Raw genomic sequence first — 15,357 nt, 5'->3', positions numbered from 1 at the left:
ACCCTGCCCAACATCTCCCTTCACCTACTTTTCTATTGTCCGTCCCCAGGGAGGAGGTCACATGTAGATCCTTGAAATCGGTTCCCCCTTTCCAACCTACCCTCCCTCCACCCTCCCAAGTATCGCCACTCACACTATTGGCCTGAAGGGATCATCCGCCCTGGATTCCCTGTGTTTCCAGTTCCTATCTGTACCATCCTCTGGTCTAGCCAGATTTGTAAGGTACAATTGGGATCATGATAGTAGGTGGGGAGGCTGCATTTAGGAACTAGGGGAGAGTTGAATGTTTCATCGTTGCTATATCGCACCCTGACTGGCTCATTTCCTCCCTGGCACCCTTCTATAAGATAAGAGGATGTCCAGTGGCCTACAAATGGGCTTTGGGTCTCTACTCCGCACTCCCCCCTCATTCACTATGATAATATTTTTATTTTCTGATGCCTGTTACCTGATCCGTTCGACACCTCGCGGTCACGCAGGCTGGTGTGCTTCTTCCATGTGGGCTTTGTTGCTTCTGAGCTAGATGGCCGCTTGTTTATCTTCAAGCCTTTAAGACCCCAGATGCTATATCTTTTGATAGCTGGTCACCATCAGTTTTCTTCACCACATTTGCTTATGCACACATTTGTCTTCAGTGATCGTATCATGAATGTGTGCAACCTGTGATATGATTTTTGTTCTTTGATGCCTGATAACGGATCTATTCGACACTTCGTGATCACACAGGCTGGTGTGCTTCCTCCTTGTGAGCTTTGTTGCTTCTGAGTTAGATGGCTGCTTGCTTACCTTTAAGCCTTTAATACCCCAGATGCTATATCTTTTGATAGCTGGGCACCATCAGCTTTCTTCACCATATTTGCTTATTCACCCTCTTTGTCTTCAGTGGTTGTGTAGGGAAGTTGAGCATAATAGAGTGCCAGTTTAATAGAAGAAAATATTCTTGCATTGAGGGAGTACTTGGGTCGAGGCCCAGTGTCCTCCTGTTACCTTAATACTAAACCTATAAGTATATGCACATAGATCCATTTACCCATCCTCATATATAAATATATTTTCACATGTATATGCCTTTATTTAGACCTCTATAAATTCCCTTTCCTCCTAGCTCTTTCCTCTATTTCCTTTGACTTTCCTCTTGTCCCACTATCATGCTCAGTCTTCATTTGGGTTTCAGTAATTCCTCTCAGGTACATTACCCTTGATCATGTCCTACCAGGCCTCCACACCCTCCTCAACACCAATTTGGATCACTTGTTGTTCTCTTGTCCCTGGGTTTGTTAACACTACTACCTTTCCCCCAACCTCCCCCAAGAGAGAGCTTTATATTAAGAGGTAATTCTGTATCAAGCAAACATCCCAGCCCAATCTAGATCAAGTCCATAAGTACAGTACTAGTCTACAAGTTCAATTCTAGTCCATAAATCTCTCTTCAGACTCACGATGCTACATGCAATCGTGCAGGAAGATCATAGGCCAGTGGATGCAAAATCTTGGGGATCCAGAGGTGGTGGCTGCATCTCCAGGACTCTCACAGGACTCAGTGTGGCTCACCCGGTATGAAGGTGAAGGCAGAGAGGGGAATTTCCCAGGATCCTCCTTATGAGAAGGTCATGCCCCCAAGGAGGCACCATCAAGCTGTGTGATCTGATTGACAAGCTAGACTCCAGACCTATACTCTTTTTTGTTTGTTCTTTTTCTCCTTTCAAATCACTTTATTGGGGCCTCCTACAACTCTTATCACAATCCATACATACATCTATTGTGTCAAGCATATCTGTACAATTGTTGCCATCATCATTGTCAAAACATTTGCTTTCTACTTGAGCCTTTGGTATTAGCTCCTCATTTTTCCCCCTCCCCTACATGAACCCTTGATAATTTATAAATTACTATTATTTTGTCATGTCTTATTCTGTCCAATGTCTCACTTCACCCAATTTTCTGTTGTTCATTCCCCAGGGAGGAGGTTATATGTAGGTCCTTGTAATCCGTTCCCCCTTTTTACTTCACCTTCCTTCCACCCTGTTGGTATCACCACTCCCACCACTGGTCCTGAAGGGATCATCTGTCCTGGATTCTCTGTGTTCCCAGTTCCTATCTGTACCAGTGTACCTACTCTGGTCTAGCCAGATTTGTAAGGTAGAATTGAGATCATGATAGTGGGGTGGAGGAAACATTCAAGAACTACAGGAAAGTTGTATGTTTCATCATTGTTACACTGCACCCTGACTGGCTCTTCTTCTCTCTGCGACCCTTCTATAAGGGGATGTCCAACTGCCTACAGATGGGCTTTGAGTCTCACTCTGCATTTCCCCTCATTCACAATGATAATGATTTTTTTGTTCTTTGATGCCTGATAACTGATCCCATCAATATCTATGATCACACAGGCTGGTGTGCTTCTTTCCTGTGGGTTTTGTTGCTTCTCAGATAAATGGCTGCTTGTTTATCTTCAAGCCTTTAACACCCCAGACGCTATATCTTTTGATGACCGGGCACCCTCAGCTTTCTTCACCACATTTGCTTATGTACCCACTTTTTCTTTAGTGATCGTGTCAGGAAGGTGAGCATCATAGAATGCCAGTTTAATGTAACACAGTGTTCTTGCATTGAGGGAGTACTTGAGTGGAGGCCCAATGTCCATCTGCTACCTTAATACTAAACCTATAAATATATGCAGATAGATTTGTAAGTATATTTACATATGTACATGTCCCCATTTAGACCTCTATAAATGCCCTTTGCCTCTTAGTTCTTTCCTCTATTTTCCTTTCCTTTCCTCTTGTCCCACTATCATGCTCAGCCTTCATTTGGGTTTCAGTAATTTCTCTCAGTTACATTGCCCTTGATCAAGCCCTACAAGGCCTTTTACACCCACCTTCCCATTGATTTTGGATCACGTATATCTTCAAGTTGACAATTATGTAGCTACCACAAGGACTGAAAAGCTGCCAGGAAAACCTGGTGGGTGGGTACAGTGTGCTATTAATTTAACAAGGTATTTTATCCAGTATATTTACTATTTTAATGTGTTAAAAATCCAGCATGTTTAACACATTAATGTGTTAAATGAAAATTTGAGAAATCTGGCTAGATCAGAGCATGTACACTGGTACAGATAAGAGCTCTCAACACACAGACGCCAGGACAGATAAACACCTCAGGACCAATAATGAGAGTAGGGAAATCATGAGGGTACAGAGAAGATGGGGGAGAAAGTAGAAACTGATCACAATGATTGACGTTCAATCCCCACCCCCTGTGGGATGAACAAAAGAAACGGTTAAGGGAGACCGCGGATGGTGTAAAATATGAAAATAAAAATAATTCATAAATATGCAAGTATTCACGAGGGTCGGCTAGGGCGAGGAAAAAGGAGCTGATACCAAGGGTTCAAATACAAAGAAAATGTTATGGAAATGATGGCAACATATGTACAAATGTCCTTGATACAACTGATGTTTGGATTGTTGTAAGAGTTGTAAGAGTCCCCAATAAAATGATTTATTTTAAGACATAATATAAGTAAATAAATGGGTCAAAGGTTGGGGGGGAATTTGAGATACTTTTCATTCAACAGTTCATACACATTCCAACTGAACTCAGCCACTGCAGCCCCCAAATGTACTATCGCTTCATCCATGCCTCCCTGCTTCCTGTTGCCATTCATCCATCTTCCCTAAGCCTCAGAACTTTGTCTTTATCTAAATGTCATTCGTCTTTATCTAAGTCTTCATTGGTTGATTATTCCAACTTGGAGTTGAAGTCTATTTTAGGGTTGAAGCTTAAGGGCTTGGAGGTTCCACCAGTCTCCGTCTAACCAGTATGCCTGGTGTCTCTTATTATTTTGAATTTTGTTTCACATTTTCCTCCCATTCTGTTTAGGACCTTGTAATGTGATCCTTTTCATAGCTCTTGACAGTGGCGGCTAGTTCTTTCTGGTCTCAAAGAATTGTGGAGACTGATGTTTGTATGGTCTGTTAGTCAGTTGAACTAATGGTTTCCATGTATCTTTTGATTTTCATCACTCTTCTTTCCTCAGAGTAGGGAGAGACCGACTGATGGTGGAACTTTAGATGGCTGCTCCTGAGTTTTTAAGACCCCAGTCACTACTCAACAAATTCAGATGTACAGAACATTGTCTTTGTGAGCTGTTACGCCAGTTGCCTGTGGTTTCCCCAGTGACTATGTATGATCTTGATCCCCTAAGCTCAGTGACTTGTCCCCAAAGGAGTTTGGTTATGTCTCAGAAGTTTCCATAATTGACATGTAAAAGAAATATATGAAGTCATTGAACTTCAGCGTGCATTTATACTTATAGCACATTTCAATTCAGATGCTAACTTCATCAAAAATACATAATCTGTATTTAGATTTAATAAAATTTACAAATAAAAAAGTAGAGTCACATACCCCAAGTATTCCACACATACTAGTTTTGGCAAAAACTGAATAAAATGTTCATCTAAGTTAAATCAGAATAAAGTTTTCTTTTCTCAAAGCTCTACTAACTAGACCTGAAAATGCTCAATAATGACGTGAGGCTAATGGCTCATTTTGGACAGCAGGACTGAAGGGTGATCTACTTGGATTATGTCAGTGTCCTTAGGTCACTGCGGGCTGGGGAGACCTTGTATGATTCTCAGAGTAAAGGCCTGACTGCTGGGATCTTGAGAGACTTGTGGGAGTAAAGTGCTGTCTCAGCATATGATACACTTAATTGCTGCCCTTTTTGTATAGGGTCCATGCCCACAACTGTGCTTGGCATTCCGAAATCCAGAGGTCTCATTTTACTCTTTTCTGAAAATAAACTTCCAGACTACAGAAATAAGAGAGGGTAGTTACCCAAAGACATCAAGGGAGTGGAATTTAGAGATTTAATTGTTTCTTAAACAGCTTTCAAAAATCTTCATATTTGAGCCTCCTCTTATCCCTTCCATCCTCGATTTCATAGATACCTCATGGATTCTTAAAGTAATTTAGGTTTACTCTCGGTGTTTTCAGTTGTGAGGAGTTTTGTTTTCCTTACATTGAAGGATCCCTGTTGGGGTTGTGGCCACACGTTGGGCAGTTTGAAACCACTAGCAGCTCCTACGCCTGTAAACAGTAACAGTCTCGGAAACCCACAGGGGACCATAGTAATTAGCATTGACTCAATGGCAGTGAGTTTTGTTTTGTTTTACACTGAGTTTTTAATCCTTTGGAAGGCTGTACTCTTTGAGCTTCATCAGTAGGTGCTTCATCAGTAGGTACTTCAAGTCCCCTTGGCTTTCAGAAAACAAAGTTGTGTCATCTGCGCATGATAGGTTGTAAATGAGCCGTTCTTCCATCCAATTCCCCATCTGCATATAGTCCAGTATCCTGGAGAAAAGATTGAAGTTGTCAAGAATTTCATTTTATGGCATCCACAATCAAAGCTCATGGAAGGAGCACTCAAGAAATCAAACAACATACTGCATTGGACAAATCAGCTGCAAAAGTCCTCTGTAAATTGTTTAAAGAGCAAAGGTGTAGCTTTTGAACTTGTGAAAGCTAGACAGTGAACAGGAAGGCAGGAGAATTATTCCATTTTATTGTGGTGTTGGTGAAGAACATTGCATATTCCATGCACTGCCAGAAGAACGAAGAGATCTGTCTTGGGAGAAGTACAGCCAGAATGCTCCTAAGAAGCGAGGGTGGTGAGACTTCGTCTCACATAGTTGGGCATGTGAATAGGAGGGACCCGACCCCAGAGAAGGACATCTGCTTGAGCAGGTGTAAACAGAGGACGACTGCCAGTGGAGTGGACGGAGATGAGCGGCTAGAACTGTGGACTGTAAGAAAGCAGCAGCTGTGAAGACGAAGCAGGACAGGACTCAGATGGCAGCTTACAACGACACACTATCTTTTTCTTCTTCTTGCTTTAGCTTTCCTTCTGATGGCTTAGGACTCAGCTTTCATGGGTCTGTTGAGTTAAGTTCTCTAAAAAAATCTAGTTCTTTAGATTTAGTGGCATTGCAGGAAAGAGAGACATTATATGCTTTGGTGGGTCAGAATTTATTCAATGGCACTGTTTGTTTATTTGTGTTTGGTTTCTTCAGTTTAATTTAGTCTGTCATCTTTTCCCTAAAAGTTAATCTATACTCATGAACCAGATTTTGATCTGCTAACATTTCATTCAGTGTTTATACTTCCTTCAGCATCTCTACTTAAAGAAATTAGTTGTTTGTTGGGTTGTTTGTTACCATGTGCCATCAAGTCAATGCCAACTCAAGGTGACCCCGTGTATAACAGAAAGAAACACTGTCAGTCCTGTACCATCCTCACTGTTGTTCTTGTATTTGAGCCTATTGATGCAGCCACTGTATCAGTCCATCTTGTGAAAATTCCTCCTTTTTCCCCTACTTTACCATGCATGATGTTCTTCTCCAGGGACTGGTCTCTGAACTATATATCTGAAGTATGTGAGACAAAGTCTCACCATCCTTTCCTCTAAAAAGATTCTTCCTGTACTTTTGCCAAGACAGATATGTTTGTTCTTTGGGCAGTTCATGGTACTTTCAGGATTCTTTGCCAGCACCGTAATTCAAATGCATCAATTCTTTGGTCTTCCTCATCCAAGGCCCAACTTTTACATGCATATGAGGTGATTTGAAAATATCATCGAGGTGCCCGGCTATCAAAAGGTATAGCATCTGGAGTCTTAAAGGCTTGAAGTTAATCAAGAGTCCATCTAGAAGCAACAGCCCACATGGAAGAAGCACACCAACCTGTGTGATCACGAGGTGTCAAAGGGATCAGGTATAAGGCATCATCAGGACAAAGAAATCTTACCATAGTGAATGAAGGGGAAAGTGCAGAGTAGAGACCCAAAGCCCATTTGTCGGCCACTGGAGATCCCCTTGCAAAGGGGTCTAGGGGAGGAGATGAGTCAGTCAGTCAGGGTGCAATGTAGCACCGATGAAGAATACAGCTTTCCTCTAGTTCCTAAATGCTCTCCCCCACCCCCACTATCATGATACGAATTATTCCTTGCAAGTCTGGCTAGACCAGAGGTTGTACACTGGTGCAGATGGGAGCTGGAGGCACAGGGAATCCAGGGTGGATGATACCTTCAGGACCAAGGGTGTGAGGAGCGATGCTGGGAGAGTGGAGGGTGAGTGGGTTGGAAAGGGGGAACTGATTACAAGGATCCACATGTGACCTCCTCCCTGGGAGATGGACGGCAGAGAAGGGGGGGAGGGAGACTCCGGATAGGGCAATACATGACAAAATAACAATCTTTAAATTATTCAAGGGTTCATGAGGGAGGGGGAACAGGGAGGGAGGGGGAAAAAAAGAGGACCTGATGCAAAGGGCTTAAGTGGAGAGCAAATGCTTTGAAAATGATTAGGGCAAAGAATGTACTGATGTGCTTTATACAATTGATGTATGTATATGTATGGATTGTGATGAGTTGTATGAGCCCCTAATAAAATGTACAAAAAAATTATCAAAAAAAATTGATAGCAAGGAGTGGGTAGGATGCCTAGGGAGGCTTGATCAAGGGCAGTGTAGGCAAGAGGAATTGCTGAAATCCGATTAAAGGCTGAACATGATAGTGTGATAAGAGGAAAGTAAAAGGAAAGAACTAGGAGGCAAAGGACATTTATAGAGGTCTAAATACAGGTATGTACATGTCTAAATATATTTATATATAACAATAGGGATATAGATCTATGTACATATATTTATATGTTAAGTGTTAAGGTACCAGACAGGCCTCTACTCCAGTACTCCCTCAATGCAAGAACATCTTGTTATAATAACACAACATGCTGTTATGCTCACCTTCCCCACATGATCACTAAAGACAAAATGGGTGCATAAGCAAATGAGGACAAGAAGGCTGATGGTACCTGCCTATCAAAAGATAGAGCGTCTGTGGTCTTAAAGGCTTGAATTTAAACAAGTGACCATCTAGCTGAGAAGCAAGAAAGTCCACACGGAAGAAGCACATCAGCCTGTGTGATTTTGAGGTGTCGACGGGATCAAATATCAGGCATCAAAGACCCCAAACAAAAAAATCATATCATTGTGAATGAGGAGGAGTGCAGAGTTGAGACTCAAACCCTTCTGTAGACAATTGGACATTCCCTTACAGAAGGGTCACAAGGAAGAGATGATTCAGTCAGGGTGCAGTATAGCACCGATGAAACATACAACTTTCCTCTAGTTCTTTAATGCTTCTCTCTCCCCCTCCACTATCATGACCCCAATTCTACCTTACAAATCTGGCTAGACCATAGTTTGTGCACTGGTACAGATTAAGAGCTGGAAACAGGGAATCCAGGATAGATAAACCCCTTAGGACCAATAATGGGAGTAGTGATACCAGGAGGGTAAGGGGTAGGTAGGGGGAGAAAGGAAACCAGTCATAATGATAGACATATAACTCCCTCCCAGGGGAATGGATAACAGAAAAGTGGGTAAAGGGAGACAGTGATCAGTGTAAGACATGAAAATAATAATAAATTATAAATTATCAAGGGTTCATGAGGGAGGGACGGAGAGTGGGGAGGGGCAAATGAGCTGATACCAAGGACTCAAGTAGAAAATCTTTATAAAATGATGATGGCAACATATGTACAAATGTGCTTGAAACAATGGATGGATTGTGATAAGAGCTGTAAGGGCCCCAATAAAATGATTTTTTTAAAATACCATGACTTGAGGCCTCATAGTAATTTCCTTTCTTTTCAACATTTTAGAGAAGTCTTGTGTAGTAGATTTGCACAATTTAATGCATCCTTTAATCTCTTGACTGCAGCTTCTGTGAGCATTGATTGTGGCTCCAAGCCAGATGAAATCCTTGGCAACTTGAATATCAGTTTAGCATGATGCTACCGACTGGTCCAGTTGTGAGAATTTGGGTTTTCTGTACCTTGAATTGTAGTTCATACCAAAGGCTGCAATCCTTGATCATCATCAAGTCCTCCTCACTTTCAGCAAGCAATGTTGTGTCAACTATATATCAATGTTAATAAGCCTTCCTCCAATCCAGATGCCACATTCCTCGTCTAATCCAGCTATTCGGATTATTTTCTCAGCATACAGATTGAATTAGTATGGTGCGAAAATGCAAACGTAACACACACCGAATTTCCTGATGTTAAACCACTCAACATTCCCTTGTTCTGTTTGCCCAGCTGCCTCTTGATCCATGTACAGGTGTCACGTGAGCACAGTTGGGTGCTTTGGGAGTCTCATTCTTCTCAAGATTATCATTGGATGTATGTACCTTAGCACAGTCAATAAAACACAAGTAAAGATAATAGTACTAGTGTTTAATAAGGACTGAATTGGAGAGACAGGGAATGAGAATATTTAGCAGGGTTTGGTTTGTGGGCAGAAGAGAATTTAAAGCAAACAGTAGAATTTTGAGAGTCAAGCATTTAGAAGCAAGTAGGGTGGTTAGACCTGGATCCAATTTCCAGCCAGCGTATCTCCAGAGGAGCCACCACTTATGTGTCAGTGAAGGCTTCATGCAGCTGTGCTGCTGAGCAGGTCTCCCGACGAAACAGCTTCCAGACTACAACAGAATAGGAAGAAGGGGCTGACTATCTCCTTCTGAAAATCAGTCAGTGAAAATTCCTATGTATTACAGTGGTCTGTCCCATTGTGTATGGGGTTGCCGTTAGGGAACATCTCAATTATAGCCAATAACACTATCAATGCGATGACTAGAAATTTTATAATTTTGGATGTTGGAGGCATAAATATAGCTCTAGTAGCATTTAATTTCCTGAACTCTGCTATTTTTAGTTAGTAATTTTCATGATCCAGGAACCTCGTGTTCTACATTTCAGAGAATCCACAAAACAACTAATAATACAATAAAAAATAAATCCATAAAGTTTACTGTTTGCAAACATAGTATACTTAGAATTTGTAAGAAAAGTACACGTATTAAATAAATAAGCAGTACACTCTTCATGTACTGTAGCAGCAGGTTTCCGTTTCAGCCATTAAGTTGACCTTGCTATTTGGATGTTCTGGTGGCAAAGTAGATTAAGCAGTTAACCAAAAGATAGCAGTTTGAACCTACTAGGCACGCCAAAGGAAAAAGATGAGGAAATCTGTTTTCATGAAGAAGATGCACAGCTTCAGAAACTATGAAGCAGTTCTGTTCTGCCTTCTTAGGATCGCTATGAGTTGGAATCGACTCAAACAAGAGCAGTGGTTATTGAGTTCCACAAGGCTCCCTGGTAGTTCATTGGTAGAGCTCACAGCTGCCAGCCCCCCCCCCCCCAAAAAAAAGTTGGTTTGAGCCTACCTGAGCCGACATAGGAGAACAATGTGGCAGTCTGCTTCCATAAAGATTCACCACTAAGAAACCAGAGGGGGCAGTTGTACTCTACTCTTTACTATTGCTGTGAGTCTGAATGGCTCAATGGCGGGCCTGGTCTCTGAAGCCTAAATTCTACACACCCAGCCCTCAAACTTAATCCCTGAGTGCCAGCAATTTTGCCTGGACACAATGTGATTCAGTTTGCTAGTTATCACTGCCCTCTGCTGGACTACTTGGGGAAATACAGCTTTCTCCTGCTTTGATCCCTAAATTGAGCTGGAAGACATGAATACTTTTTTTTAAAGGATCAAATCTTTCTAATGATGCCATATGGAAAGCAGGATAAACTGGATAATCCTCTTTATGAAAAGATGGTAGTTTGTGTTGTTATTGTTTTAGATGGAAACATGCACAGTAAAACATGCATGAGAAGATGTTTGCTCTTGTGCCCAAGGACAGTAGTTTTATATTTAAAAGCATTAACTGGGGGAAAAGCAAAAAGATTTTTGAAGGGGCTGTGCAGAGATTTGGGTTTTGGGACTTAAAGACCTGACTTAGTTTTCAGCTCTACTTAACCCCTAATTACATCACCTTGATGAATTACGTCACCTGTCTGCATTTTCGGTGTTGCAATGAGCAGGTAGAATAGACTCAGGGCTTAACCAGGGATTGGAATATTAGGAAATTAGCAAGAAGTTATAGTGCTGTCATAGGAGATATAATGACTGAGTCTCAGCTTTGCCTTCTAGTAGGCTAGTCTGAAAGAGGATGGAGAAGACTGACAAGGACCAGAGAGAGATGTCTTCAGGCACAACTGAAAGATAAAAACCCAAAGCAACAGATAAAAGGACTGTGTTCTTTTGTATCCATAAAATTTCTGATCCGACCCCAATAAAATGATTAAAAAATATTTCTGACCCTGACTTAAAACCTGTTAACTTCTTTATTAAAACCATAATTGTGAGTTGTAAAAGTGAGTTTTATGTGGCCATTCCAGCAGCTTATTAAACCTGACAAAAAAGTAGAGTGCTTAGGAGGAATAGTTGATGTCAGAATAAGGGGGAAAACTTTGGAGGGTGGAGATACATCTGACCTCTGCCTTGCAGGGATTGGCCTTGGACTCCTATGAAGTTGAACTCTCCTTCCCCTTCTTGTGTAGCCAGAGGTCAGCCATGCCCCCCCCCGTCCCTGCCACAATTACTTTTGGATATAGTATGGAGAGTGGACTCGGTGTGGGATAGACAGGATTAGAGATAGGGACATCAGTTAGGAAGCTGTTAGAGTAAGTAAACAAGCAGGAGATGATAGTGGTATGAACTTAGTAGTGATCGTGGGGAAGGATGGAAGATAGATAATCACAAAGAATCTCTAAGCAGCAAGCACTGGTTACAAGCTCTCCTTTCCTCAAGTGAGTTGTAGCGGTGAGCAGCCAGCTGCCACTGCTGCTTTAGCCCCAAGTTCTCTTACATATAGGACATGCAACCCAGAGTTTTGGGTCTTGTTTGGTTCTGAGGGAATGTTTTCAGGTTGAGGTTCAAGGTACTGGAAGCAATTGCTTTTGGAAAATTGTTAGGTGCTGTAGAATTCTCTTCCCACTCATAGGAGCCCTGTGTACAACAGAATGAGACGCTGCCCAGTCCTGTGTCATCCCTGCAATCGTTTGAGCCCATTGCAGCCATTCTGACACTCTATCTCACTGATGGTCTTCCTCTCTTTCAGGGACCTACTTTAATCAGCATGTCCTTTCCTCAAACTCAAACGTGATCTCACTGCCATGGAATGGATGCTGAATCATAGTGACCCTGCAGGACAGGGTTGAACTGCCCATTTCTACCATTGGCTCTTTGTCATATGCTAATTCTTAAAGTGGTTCTGGGGTGACTTTATGATGCAGTGACTGTATCCCTTCCATCTTCTTTTTAATACTTCTTGCATTGTTCAATATTTTGCCCATGAAATCCTTCAAAATTGCAACTAGAGGCTAAAAGTTTCTCTTCAATTCTTTTAGTTTAAAATATTGAACATGTTCTTCCTTTTTCGGTTTTCTGACTTCAAGTCTCTTCGCAGTTCACTGTAATACTCAACCTTGTCTTCTTGCGCTGCCCTTTTAAATTCTCTTTGTCAGCTCTTTAAAATACATTTTTAATTTTATTTTATTGGGGGTTCTTACAGCTCTTATGACAATCCATACATATATCCATTGTGTCAACACATCTTTACATATGTTGTCATCATCTTTTTCAAAACGTTTTCTTTATACCTGAGCCCCTGATACCAGCTCCTCATTTTTTCCCTCCCTCCCCCATCCCATGCCCCCTTGATTATTTATATATATATTTTTTCATGTTTTACACCAACTGCTGTCTCATTTCACCCACTTTTCCGGTAGAACAGTGATAGTGATTAGGAATTGGGCTGCTAACCACATGGCCAGCAGTTCAAAGCTATCGGCCTTTGAGGAAGAAAGATGAAGTTTTCTACTCTCATGAAGAGTTACAGTCTCAGAAACCCACAAGGGGCCTCTACCCTGTCTTACAGGGTTGCTCTATAGGATCGGTAAGAGTTAGAAGTGACTCAATGGCAATGGGTTTGGATTTGTTTTAGTCTGTTAGTCTTATGCAGGGCTCCTCAAACTTTTGAAACAGGGGTCCAGTTCACGGTTCCTAAGACCCATTGGAGGGCCAGACTATAGTTTAAAAAAAACTATGAACAAATTCCAATGCACACTGCACATATCTTATTTTGAAGTAAAAAGCACAACAGGGCAAAAACATCTGGCGGCCTGGATAAATATCCCAACGGGCCACATGTGGCCCGCAGGCTGCATGTGGCCTATGGACCCTGGAAGCTCCATGGAAACCTGTTTACCCTGAGTGACCATGTGGTATTTGAAATACCAGTGACATAACATCCAACATCATAGCAACATGAAAGCCACCATAGTACAACTAATGGTATGACAAACTGATAGATGGGTTTAAAATGGTACCTAAACTCTCACACATCCCTCTTAGAGCTTCTTTCTCCCACGTGTACCAAGTGACGTAGTGAGATAATGAGGAGTTGTTGGTGGTTTCCTTGGGTGGTGTTATCTTCCACCGTCATCATCCTCTCTGCCTTTGTTTCCCTGTAAGCAGCCCATACAAAATAATTGTAAATTCCTTGACCTTGTTCAAGACTCAGGATTTCAAGTACATGGTTAGTATTCCGCCCAGGGAAGTTTGTTGACCTACAGACCATGGAGGGCAAAATTAAAATTCATAATTCGTACTGCTTTTAACTGGATTCTGGTATGAGGAATGATATACATAATGATGTTGTTTTTTCTTGCCCTGATGAAAGTTAGTAAGATGCACCGCGATTGGGCTGGAACGAGTTTTTCATTAGCTCAGGAATTTGGGCAAGAGGCATTTCCTGTAGTAGTCAAAGGATCCTAACTGAAAAAGCACAAAGGTTTTGGATTAAGTAGGAAGAAGGAGAATGTCTGCTGTTTGGGGCCTGCTTGTTGAGATTGTGTGTGTATGCACGTGTGTGAGTGTGAAGTACAGCATGCATACAGAAAAGAACACAAAGCACACAAGTTAAAGAATAATTACAAACAGCCCCTCTCTAACCACGTCCAGAAATAAACTTGTGTAAGCACCCAAGTAGCTCCCTTGTTCCTGTCCCCCGTCATAACTCTTCTTCCTAATCCCAGCATGGACTTTTTTGACAGTCATTCCCTGGATAGTTTGTATCTGAAGTAGTGTAATGTAGTTTTGCTTATATTTTAGAATAATGCATTCACTGTATGTTTGTGAAAGTCATCTATGATATGTGGGCTAGCTTTAAATTCACTCACATTTTGCATAATTGTGTTCATAACACTATACCAGTTCATTGGTCCATTCTGCTCTTTAAAAAAATCATTTTATTGAGGGCTCTTATAACAATCCATACTTTTGCTGTGTCAAGCACATTTGTACATATTTTGCCATCATTTTCAAAATATTTTTTTCAACTTGACCCCTTGGTGTCAAACCTGTCCATTCTGCTCTTGATGGACACTTGGATTGTTCTCTATTTTAGTTGCAGTGTTGCCACAAACATTCTTGTTACACATACTTTCTGTTTTTGGTCAAGAGTTTCTCTAGGATAGACACGTAGAAGTCTGTAATGGATGCGTAATGTAATGTGTGTGCATGTCTAACTTTATTAGATGATTCCAAACTGTTTCTCAAAGCGGCCATAGCCATTTATTATCGCAACAATATTGTGTGGGGACTCCTATTACTTTATGATCAAGTGGACACGAAAATGTTTCCCAACTATAGGAGTATAAAATGGTATCTCAGTTTAATTTGCATGTTTTATTTACAATTGGTCTTTGGATTTAGAGCTTTTTCAGTTCTTTTCCACTCTTAAAATAGTTCCCCTCCCCATTTTAACCCATTGCTATCCATACGGTCTGACTCATAGCAATACTACAGGACCGAGCAGAACTACCTTTTGGGCTTCTGAGGCTCCAAATCTTCCTGGGAGCAGAAAGCCTCATCTTTCTCCCTCAGAGTAGCTGGTGGATCGAACTGCTGACCTTGTGGTTAGCAACCCAAGGTCAAGAACTTTAAAATTCGTTGTTTCTTACCTGAATTAATGTGCTGAAGGATAGTTTTATAGAGCTCTCTTAGCTTGTGAGACCTTCAAACTTAGGTCCTTTGAAGATATTTTCTCTCCTCCCCCCTCACCCCCAACCTCCCTGCTACTTGGGGTGCTTCCCAGTATTTCACTGATCCCTCTTCACATTCTTTTTCACATTCCATTTTCCTGTTTCCTAGACTCTGAAGAGGCTCATGGCAGATGAGGTAAGGAGATTTCGTTCAGCATGTGCATGTTTAGCTAATTTCCTACACCGTAATATTTACCAGTTGACATAACCGTTGACTTTCTGTAGCTTGTAATGGTGATATGGGTTCTATTCTCAGATCATCCCAAGGCTTTTCCCATAACCCTTTGCATGCTTTTCCCACAACCCTGACACACTCATCAGCTTCTCAGTTAGGTGCTCATTA

At 41.5% G+C, this 15,357-nt stretch overlaps 1 protein-coding gene across 1 annotated transcript in view; it reads left to right on the top strand.

Annotated features, from left to right (window-relative positions):
* The window catches only part of LOC142440142 (protein diaphanous homolog 1-like), a 55,693-nt gene that overhangs the window by 25,696 nt on the left and 14,640 nt on the right, over window positions 1–15,357 (top strand). The window contains exon 2 of the mRNA XM_075542698.1: window positions 15,124–15,150. Within this exon, the coding sequence (XP_075398813.1) occupies window positions 15,124–15,150 (27 nt within the window). The remainder of the gene's footprint in view (window positions 1–15,123; window positions 15,151–15,357) is intronic.

Source organism: Tenrec ecaudatus, chromosome 2 (assembly GCF_050624435.1).
Source record: "Tenrec ecaudatus isolate mTenEca1 chromosome 2, mTenEca1.hap1, whole genome shotgun sequence".
In the NCBI taxonomy this organism is placed as follows: domain Eukaryota; kingdom Metazoa; phylum Chordata; class Mammalia; order Afrosoricida; family Tenrecidae; genus Tenrec; species Tenrec ecaudatus.
Note: the sequence above shows the minus strand (reverse complement) of the source record. Positions and strands in the feature narration are given on the sequence as shown.